At 40.3% G+C, this 11,123-nt stretch overlaps 1 protein-coding gene across 2 annotated transcripts in view; it reads right to left on the bottom strand.

Annotated features, from left to right (window-relative positions):
• Window positions 1–2,574: 2,574 nt before the first annotated feature.
• Window positions 2,575–11,123, bottom strand: part of BICC1 (BicC family RNA binding protein 1) — a gene marked incomplete at its 5' end in the record, with an annotated part of 301,799 nt that continues 293,250 nt past the window's right edge. The window contains 2 exons of one of the 2 annotated variants that reach the window (XM_082674251.1): window positions 5,117–5,161; window positions 8,075–8,153. In XM_082674251.1, the coding sequence (XP_082530377.1) occupies window positions 8,098–8,153 (56 nt within the window). In that variant the 3' untranslated portion in view covers window positions 5,117–5,161; window positions 8,075–8,097. Of the gene's footprint in view, window positions 5,162–8,074; window positions 8,154–11,123 lie in introns of both variants that reach the window. The other variant, XM_082674250.1, reaches the window with a different exon arrangement.

Here is an 11,123-nt window from a genome sequence, read left to right as displayed (position 1 = left end):
TTTTCTTGTAGTTCAGTAACTTCTTTAAGAGGATTATGCTGAATTCTTTGCCTGACATTTAACAGTGCTCCATTTTTTTAGGATCCTTTATTAGTGCCTTATTAATTTCCTTGCATAGCGTCATATTTACATGATGTTTTATGGTCCTTGATTTCTTACACTGGTATATTTGAATAAGTGGTCTCCTCCTCCAGACTTTGCTGGTTCACCTTGGCAGAGAAAATTTTTCACCAGTCAGCTCAGTTGGGTTTCCAGGCGTGTCTGCTGGTACCATCCTTGGGCAGGTGGGGAGCTGCTAAGGGTCTATTTCAGGGCAAGACAACTGTTTGAGCTCTAAGGTCAGGGTGAGGTATGTGCCCCTAGCTGAGAATAGCTGGATAGACTGCTGCTTGGTTCCCTGCCCAAGGGAGGCTATAGGATGTGCTCCACATTTGCTTGGTGATGCTTGTTAAGTGGTCATGACTGGCTTCTTTACTCAGCAGTAGGTAGGGCTATGTACTAGCTTGCCTTGCAGGACTGCAGGACAGGACCCAGGGGCTGCACAGCTTGTTGTTTGGGTACCTGAAGTCAGGCAAGAGTGTAAAATGAGTATCTTGGTCAGGCAAGGCCACCAGTTTTGCTCTGCAGATGGGAAAAGCCATGGATTGTGCTCATGGGTTTTAAGTGACACTGTAAGCAGAGCTATTGGAGCAGCTACGCAGTGTGCTCTGGGTAGGCTCCCCGATCAGGAAGCCTGAAGGAGCTATGAATGCAATTATGAATTCATTTCCCTTCCCCAGTGCAGTGGGAGAAGCAACTCCAAGACCACGATAAGTCTCTTTGTTTGTGGTGGTGACTCAAGCCAATCCACGCCCCAAGTTCCCTGGCCAAAGAGGGCCACTTGCTTTGCCCTGGAGGTCAGCTCTGCCTGCCTGCCTCTCAGCTTGCACATTACTGGGTTATGCAGCAGCTTCCGGGTGTTCTGCCAGCCCTTCCTGTCAGATGGGGTGGGGACTCAATCCACAGAGGGGGAGGCTATGGCTCCGCTCCCTTGCCTGGGTGTGGGCAGACCAGGCTCCAGGGCCTGAAAAACTCCTCATTTCAGCACTTGAATCCGGCAGACCTGCACTCCTCTATGTTCCCTGGTCAGACTGTGCTACAGTCTTGGTTCTGCAGATAAGCAAAGCCGCTGCTTGGGACTACTACTTGGGCACTGCAGGTAGGAACTCACGCTGCCAAGATCTGAGGGCTGGTTGTTGCAAGCCCCTCCTTAGTGGTGTCTTATCCATGAACAGTTGCTGGTTTTTCTTTTAGTTAGGGGAAGTGAAGTCAGGAATGACCTGTCACCATCTTGGTGACATCATTCTCTATGACTGCATTCTTGGAGTAGCCTCAGGGGTAGCAACCTCATGTTCTTTCAAGGTAAATCTCATTTCTGAATACTGCAGAGTCACTGGGAGTCAAATCTAGGAAGTGATGGGTCATCATACAAAGCTGTATAACCCTTTTGGCTTACACACTCCTTTCAAGAATGTGTTTGAATCTATGAAACCTAGAAAAAGGAGAAAGGGAGGCTGTGAATAATATTTTGCATTGAAAGCATAGGCCTGTTTCTATGAGATAGGTACTTTAAACCATTTTGTCAAAAACCGGGGTTTCTAGACAGCACTCAAGAGCTAGCTCCCTTGGCATGCTGTAAATGCAAGGAGGCCTGTGTTGAAGGGTAGGGTATTCCATCCTTCATTCCCTCTTCATCAGTTCCATCTTTCTCCAGTTTGCATGTAAGCTTAGGGAGAACAAGGGTTTATGTTTCATTTACTAGAGTTCCTAGAACAGGGCCTGGTACTTAGCCCTCATTTAAGTATTTATATAATGAATGAATGAGTGAATTGATGAATAATATTGGGTTCACAAGTAATATTTCAGTTATCAAAAGAACTATTTGCTAGAAACAATTTTTAAGAACCACCAGCATAGGTAATTCAAGTGGAGATAACTCTGGGAGCATAATGGGTAGAGGGCTAGGGTTTCTTTGAGATTTAGACAAATCTCAGGATTAATAGTATAGTGCCAATTCCACGTAAGAATAAGTTCAGATACAATCTCAGAGCAAGGCACAGTAACCATGCGGTGTGATAGCACAGTCAGCCTCTGAAATGGGAACCTGGGTCAAGAAACCCTGCATCACTTTAGCAAGGAGCTCCTTTGCTTATGGATGAGGTCGTCAAAGCAGTCATAGACTTGAGTCTTTATTAAAAAAAAGAATGAACAAGAATAAAACCTGTTCCATAAGCTTACTCTTTTTCTATATACGTGTGGGTGGCCACAGAAACAATGATTGATTACTGGTCCTGGATTCTCTGGCTAAAATGAAGTGCCTTAGCTTCAGGTTGAAAATGAGGACTGTCAATGCAAAACAACAGGGCAGGGAGTGCGTATATAATTCTACTGCAGAAATGTCTTTCAATTCTGCTGAAAATATTTTTTAAAAAGCTAGAAACAAAGACACATTTCATCTAGCAAGGGCAATACAAAGGGGTTATATAAATTTATTTTTCATATAACACTTGATTAGTTTAGAAAAAAATTCCCATTTTCAATGTTTAGTTCCATCTCTCATTTTTTAAAAAAAATCACTAAAAGGACAAAAACCCACACAAAAATACAATCTGTATCTGTTCTATATTTACAGATAACCGGTCACTATTAAGGCACAGATTGATTAAAAACATTTATTCAAATAATCCAAATATTTTGTGCATCATATAACACTGACAACACCGTATACTGTAGTGTCATAATCCCTTCATTGCATCAAGAGAAAGTGAGAAAAGTAATTTCCAGTGTTTTTTATTTACTTTTTTAGCCACCCTAATCTGGTTTAATTGGGACAGTTTTCCCTTTGGCATAATATCAAAGCACTGTTCATAAAACCTATATCAACTCAATACTGCAAATCATTCCATCTTCCTCCTGTTGCAAATGCATGGTAAAGAGCTGGGGGGAAAGACTCCAAATGATTATTTTTTATTTGGGGAGGAGGTCTTATTAAAGAAATGGTAAGATTCAGAGCACTGAGTTGTTGCACAGGAAAGTATCCTTACTCTATTGCTGAGTGTGTAGCATGCTGTGTTCATACAGCCATATAAGGCAGGAAGCTCCACGTGATGACCTGCATACATTTGACATACACGCAGGATCATTCCACTGTACTTGTGAAGGGAGCGATTTAGTTCTACATCCATAAGCACATACAGTTCTGTTTGGGAACAGGCATCTCCTTAGTGCTGTTATAATTGATAATTTTATGACAGGCCCATTATCTATGCCTTCACGGTAACCAATACTCTTTTTTTTTTTTTAAGTGAAAATTTTTCGGTGTGCAAAATTTCTCTCCGATTCTTGTTCTTACTTTAATGATAAGACTTAACCATGGAAAAAATCAGACAAGTATTTCTGATCCCACATTTGTATGAAAGTCCCCAATTGTTGTGTATGAATCTAATGCCTTCTGTGGAGAGCAAGTGACAGTGGTTTATGTCCATGTAGAAAGTCTCGAATACTGAACATAAATAAGTCATTACAGTACAGGTAAGTCACCACGTGTCCTATGGGAAGGTTTTCCAACAAACTAATACACTTGGAAATAATATTGCTTTGAAGAAAGAGAGGCACTTAGTGATTGTCTTCATGGATTGAAAACCCTTCATAAATCCATAATAAGATGTCTGAAAAGACCTAGGAAACAATGTTGCCTGATTTCTTGGACTTTCACAGTATCAAGATTGTAACAACGAGTTTAGCCACTTACAAAATAGTCTTTTATTTTTCCTCCTTCAGAACTCTGCTGTCTTTGTAAACTGTCACCCTGGAGACTTAAATAAAGCCTTTCCATTCTCAACAAACCCAAGTCTACTTCAAGCAGACAGATATGGTTTTAGGCAAGTCCTGTGACCACATGGAGCACAGCTAATGTGTACATAAGGACAGTGATGTATTTCTCCTCCTCATGGCAACAGTGCTGTCTTGTCAGATGATTATTTATCTTTTTTAAATAAAGTGACAATCTAGGGCTCCAGTTATTGAATGCCGTCCATTCTCTACCATAAATCTCTAGTAGATATCAACTTAATCAGTTATGTACGGTATGCTTATAATATCTAAAAATAAAAGTTTGATATAAATAAGTGTCCTTTAGTGGCAGTATACTAAAAATAGTCCTTTGCCTTCAGACAACCATTAAAAACATTTTAGCAATAAAGGCAGCAGCTAAATATGATGACTGCAAAGGGTTAATATTGCAAAGTCCATTTGGTGTTTCTTTGCTCGCACCTGTTACAGTGAACTAGGTTCATTGCTAAGTGTTTCTAGGATGCTGACATACATGAACAGAACTGGTCCATAACCAAGTGGAGTCACTTACATTTCCCAAAGTCACAGACTATTCTGCACAGAAACTAATAATCCAGTACCACTATGTCAAATAAAAATTTAACGCAGTCTGATTTGTACCAATACATCAGGTGACAAAAACGAGAGAAAGAGAGATAATTTCCACAGGACAAGAAGTAAGAAAGTGTAAAGTGCTGAAAGACCTCAATAATTATTTTAAAGCAGTACCAGAAAATCCCACTTTGATTATTTTTTTAAAAAAATCCCCAAATACCCAAACAAAATAAGCAAACAAACAAAATAACTTCTGTGTTTTCTGGCATCCCAGATGTCAACTCAGCCTTCATGTTAAGTAAAAAAATCAGTGCATATGTTATTATATAGGTAAATAAAAACAGGAAATAAAGCCCTACCCTCATATTGCAAATTCTGTCCAATTGCCGTTAGGAAAAAAAAAAAGTAATCCTCATGTGGCATTCTGTATGATGACATAAGAACATCATCATCTCTCTCTTCGGCAGAAAGTTCAGGTGCGAATAAGATGCTTTGGTCCTGATACCAGACACCCGAGTGCTGAGGACGGTGTGCAGTGAAGGCTGTTCACAGATCTCCTGCGTCTGACTTGACAGAGTTGGCGGGCGTGTGCCTGGACGGTACTGCTACCAGCGGCCACTGACACTAGCAATGTCTGAGTGATACTGACGGGGTAGCCTCCCACTCGCTCCGCCTTCCAGGAAAGAGGTGCGTGTATTTGGCGGTTCAAAGAGCTTTCTTCGGTTTTTATTTAGTTCTACAGAGAGAGAGAGAGAGAGAGAATCAGCACGTGGCAGCAGAGCTCAGCTCAGAAAATGGTGATGTGGTAGGTTCTGGGGGGAAAGTCAAGTAGGTAGCAAAAGGAAAACCTTTAAGTTGACCGTCAAGACATTTTTGAAATGCTAGAAAGTCTGATATGAAAGGTAGCCATTTGTAGCTGAGAGAACCAAGGACAGCGAATCATTTTTACTGCAGTTCGTAAAGTATCTGGGGACTATATCCTCAGAACACTCTCAAGTCCAAATATACAAAATAGTTTCACTGATCCTAAATGTCATTTCAGAGGCAAAGGGAGAGGCACCATCAAAGCTGGTGAAAGGCATATGAGAGGATGTATTACCAGTGATACAGAAAATTATTATAGCTCATTAAACTCATCCATGTCAAACACAGTGATCATTAAATTATTTAAGTCGACATGAAAAGAGGATCCCACTTCTAAACACCAGAATACTGGAAAAGCACACTGATGTGTTAATCCACAGCCCCGGGTACGAGGGAGACGCAAGAGGGAAGAGATACGGGGATATACGTATATGTATAGGTGATTCACTTTGTTATAAAGCAGAAACTAACACAACATTGTAAAGCAATTATACTCCAGTAAAGATGATAAAAAAAAAAATCCACAGCCCCGTGGCTCCACTGACTCATGATGACTACACTCCTTGAGTCAGAAAGGGTTATATGAAGAAGCATATCGCATCAGCAGGAGGTTTCTTTGAATAAAAAATCAACTTAGTAAACATAGCAACAGTTAAGGAAATTAATACAATTGAAAACAACCAATATGTGAATCCAAATTTTCAGGGAAAAACAAAGATCCTCAATTTTCATTTTAAACAAACCAGAGTACTGGTTGTTTAGTTTATGTCTTTTCCCAAGTAAAAATTATTAACCAGAAAGGTGAAAAATGGAAGCAGCCTACCTTGTTTATGACTATGCAATACCCCATCCTCCCCTCCATACACACATTCTCAAATTCGCAAGTCAACTGATGTGATTATTACTAACGAACTCATACAAGCAAACAGAATTGTCAGACTCTAGAAAGCAGCGTTTCTGATAGCCACCAAATGCAAATATAGTTGACCTTCGAATAGCGCGGATTTGAACTGAGTGGGTCTACTTATACGTGGATATTTTTCAATAGTAAATACTACAGTATTACACAGTTGGTGGAATCTGCAGATGCAGAGGAACTGTGGGTACAAAGGGTGACTATAAGTTACATGGGGGTTAACTCCTGTGTGGTTCAAGGGTCAACTGTATCTTCAAACTTATTCAATCTCAAGTAGACAGAATGTATAGTTGATGTGTTTAAAGCTGTTGTCTTTTTCTCTGGGAGGGTAGTGAAGCAAGTGATTCAGCACCTTTAATTATCTGCATGGAACTCAGGACTTTTTCAACCATACACACACAGCCCCATTCTGAGCTCTGAGATTACACAGCAAGCTATGGCCTGCTACAGTAATGCTGAGGACGAGAACAGAGGCTCAGGCAGGTTGCAGTGGGTCGTAGGTGGCCAGGGACAGCCATATGGCCAGATGTACTCCTGTCTCCCAAGTGCTAGAAGCAGGATCAATACCCTTAACATTTTACCCCACTGCTTTCCAAAATGTAACTGTCTGCCCTATAGGGGTGACTCATTCTGTTCACATTTAAGTCTTAGGGGAGAAGAGAACCAACAGTAATTTATTAGAGCCTATTATACGACAAGCACTTTACATTCGTTGTGTCCTATTTAAGTCCTCCTTAAGGGGTAGATAATATTACCATCCTCCATTTTATAGATAAGGAACCTGAGTTTTAAAAACAGACGAAGTAACTTGCCCACATGCCTGTTAAGTAGATAAGGAACCTGAGTTTTAAAAATAGACAAAGTAACTTGCCCACATGCCTGTTAAGTAGATAAGGAACCTGAGTTTTAAAAATAGACGAAGTAACTTGCCCACATGCCTGTTAAGTAGATAAGGAACCTGAGTTTTAAAAATAGACGAAGTAACTTGCCCACATGCCTGTTAAGTGACAGAGTTGAAACCCTGCCTGCCTGATGCAAAGGTCTATGCTATGGGCTTCAGTGGTCCATCCATTGGGCGGAGATCAACCGAGGTATCAGGAATACAAATTTGAGAAATTGGTAGTTTCAGGTATGTAGATAACAGAGCTTTCCTTAATATTTTATATGGATATCAAATTTACTCTTTAAATAGATAAAGCTTAGAAACTCTGAAGAAGCAAGGAAGATATTACAAGCAAAAGACACATGCAGGCATGCGTATAGATGGCTATTGTTTCAAGTTCCTGAAGAAACGCAGTAGCAATGACATTCCTATCACATGTATCTTGTTTAAAAAACAAACACATAAAATTCAGAGATCAAGACAGAATTGAATATATTTAAAGGCAAATTTATAGGAGAGTTGAGAATAAATGAATCCCCTTAAACACAGCCTGGGAAAGTTTTATCACCTTCAAATGAGGAGAATTTCTTTGGCCTCCGTTTTCTCATGGGGAAATAACCCATGAATCAGGAGGACATTCCCACACTACAGAGAAGGAGAAGAAAGGAGTAAGTCAAACACCGTTCTCCATGAGCACATGAAAACAGTGGGGCCACTGAAGACAAAAATTTTTGACATACATTGAAAACTTCATTCTGAAAAGTCACATGAGCTAGATTTTTGAGAGGACAAATGATCATGAAGAAATTCAGCCACTCCCTAAAGAGATATTCCAAGTGTGAAGCACAGAGATAAGTCTTTAAGATTATCAAGGATCAAGTCCTACTGAAGAGACTTCAGTTCTTGTTGTTTTTTAAATTAGAAAGCAAACTCCCTCTTCTGATTTTTTTCAGTAAGCCTAAGGGATAGTTTGAGAAAATACCAACCTTTTTCTTTGAAATTCCAAGGTTCACACAATCCTGGCAGCTCTCAGGATCTTGTTGCGGATCTGAACAGAGTCACAAACTAAAAGAATAGGTCAGGAAATGTTAGATCTGCCTGAGGCTGTGGCGGAAAGCCTGTCAACAGGATGCTAAACTTCCTTTCACTGAGTCCCTGTACATTTAGTTAACCAATCACTAAAATACTCAGAAATCCATGAATTTTCAAAAAATCGTGGATTTGAAAAAAAGATGAAATTTTTTCTCTGGTTCATTCCTATCAGAGATAAATCTCATCTCCTCCTATAACATTAAAATAAATGTCTTCTGGCCCAAGATTAAAAGCAAACCAAAACCTTATACTGAAAGAACAACTCCGATTTTCAGTTAAAAATCTACAAAATTTTAAAAAGTAGTTTGAGCAAACTCTGTATCTAACCAAACTATGTAACCACAAGACAAACCTAAGTCAAGGCTGACCTGATATCCTGCCTCTACCTGGAAATGAAGTATTCTGAGACTTTAAATGAATGTCTTTGTTATCAGAGGAATTGAACTGGAAAAAGAAGCTTTTTGATGAAGGGTTTCTCAATAAAAACTTATTCCTTGCAGAGAAAATGATTTACCAAGTTCAAACAAATGCACTTCAACAAAGTAAGGCAAAATCATCCTTAAATAATCAAATACTTCCCACTGTACAGAGCATTCATAAGGCATCTTATTCAAAGTCTCTAATTCCCTTTAAAAGCAAGAGGACCTGTGAACCTCACTGAGAGAGGCAGCCTATAGAAATAGGATATAACCTCAAAAGAACACATTGAAGATGATGATTAGAGAAAACATTCTTTTAAACGAGGACTCAAAACCCCTCCCGTTTTTGCACTCTACTCTCCAAAACCCACCTAGAATATATCACCAATGTATCCCAGAGTAAAAGTACTGAAGATCCACTTGGAATCTATGAAAATATTTAGAGATATCTGCTTGTTGCTGGAAGCTTTAGAGAGTTTGGAATTGGGTTGGTACACAAAGAAAAGACTTAATTTTCATTGTACTGTCACGGATATTCCACAAATCTCTAGTGAAAGATTATGGAGTTCTGAAACATACACTTCTGTGGTATAAGTGTGCGGCCCCATAGACATATTTTAACAGTATAGACATGGTGATTGAGTTAATAAAATTTCAAGTAGTATATCAATTCCATTTTCAAATTAATAAAATAATGTAAAAATATATAAAGTTAATTTGGATCCAGAAGTAACCCTCTGAGACTGAGCTTTAGGGTAAAGAAGTTGAAAACTATCCTATTGCCACAGATAGTAAAAAAAAAAAAAAAAAAAAGAAAGAACAATAATAATACATATCATTAAAACTGTAGGTTATTTTCACTGTGCCTGATGATATACCACATGGAAGGACAGATTTTAGAAATGGAAGGTGACCTTACACAATCATCTACTCCAATCCACCTTCACAGTTAAGAAACCACAACCAAAAGAGGTTTGCAAACTCACCCAAGGGTACATGACTTGGAGAGGCAAATCTCAGATCTCCTTATGTGAATATAGCGTTCTTTCCACTATAACCAAGCTGATCTGATGAGTGAACAGGAAGCAGTGGCTGCCCTGTGGAGCACCATCAATGCAGCCGCTTGGGTATATAGGGTGGAGGAAGACTTCTCAAACTGATGTGTGCAGGACTCTATCCATACAGAAGCCTAACGGGCTGCTCAATGGCTGAATCTCTGCACCTATTTCAAGGCAACTATTTCAAGGCTTATATCTGCTTCAGATATATACGATTTCCTGTGGGGAGGTGGGCGGCGCTGATCAGCTGCTATAAAATAATGCAAGCGCAATCTGCTGCTGAAAGAAAACGGAAAACCACCGAGGCTTTTAGTTTGATGGTTCAATTAGCGAATGCTGTTTAGAAAGGGCTTTCACCGGTTGGATGCCACTGCTGGCCGCATAAAAGCATAGCCTACAAATTCAGTGTTTTGAAAAGCAACGTCATTTTCTCACCACACCTGACGTTTGGCTCTGTCTTTCTGAGAGACTGGCACACATATAAAACTGGCATTCATGAACTTGATCAGAAAGACTTCAAAAAGTAACCTCATTTTTCTGCCCCCCAGATTCCTTCCTCATATCTAAACACCTTTTTGAGGTACATTGTTATGTATTTGCCAACTCATCATCTGCCCATTCCTTCCACATGGGAGGTACCTAGTAAATATGTATAGAGCATTTTCTTAGAACATGCAAAAGATGCACAAAGGCGGTGGTCTGGGAGACAGACCTTCAGACTTTCCTTCATTCTGTGACTACTTTTACGATACTACCCTCTTCTGTGACTCACAAATTCTATTAAAACTTGGGGTAGGGCTTCCCTGGTGGCGCAGTGGTTGAGAGGCCGCCTGCCGATGCAGGGGACACAGGTTCGTGCTCCGGTCTGGGAGGATCCCACATGCTGCGGAGCGGCTGGGCCCGTGAGCCATGGCCGCTGAGCCTGCGCGTCCGGAGCCTGTGCTCCGCAACGGGAGAGGCCACAACGGTGAGAGGCCCGCGTACCGCCAAAAAAAAAAAAAAAAACTTGGGGTAAAGTTAAAAAGCATTAAGACAAGAAATACCAATTCTCTTTTTCTCTGGTGCAATGATCTCAGCTGCTATGCAGGAACACATGCATTTAAAGCGTGACAGCCAGTCCAGAATAATTATTAATGAACGCAATGATCATTGCTTAATACAACCGCACAATGGAGAATTAAACTGCTCCCTCATCCCCACGTTCTGCAAAGGGCAGTTTTGGTTAGATCTTTCCAAAGAGATCTGTTTTAAGGAAAGACGCTGTCAAAGCAGGTTTTCAGGCAATGCCTTGACAAAGCAGTGGGCGTGTTCTTGTCACACTGTTAGTGGGAAACACTCTGAAACCACAACCCCAAAGCTGCCAGGTAGTAAGCAAGGGGTTGATGGGCAGAACCAGCCCCACTGGCTGGAGACCAACGACAGAGGTTCTTCAGACTTTAAAATATGAACAAGAACATTTCTATTCA

Source organism: Grampus griseus (assembly GCF_964374135.1).
Source record: "Grampus griseus genome assembly, chromosome: 16".
Taxonomy (NCBI): domain Eukaryota; kingdom Metazoa; phylum Chordata; class Mammalia; order Artiodactyla; family Delphinidae; genus Grampus; species Grampus griseus.
This window is presented reverse-complemented; position numbering and strand designations above follow the sequence as displayed.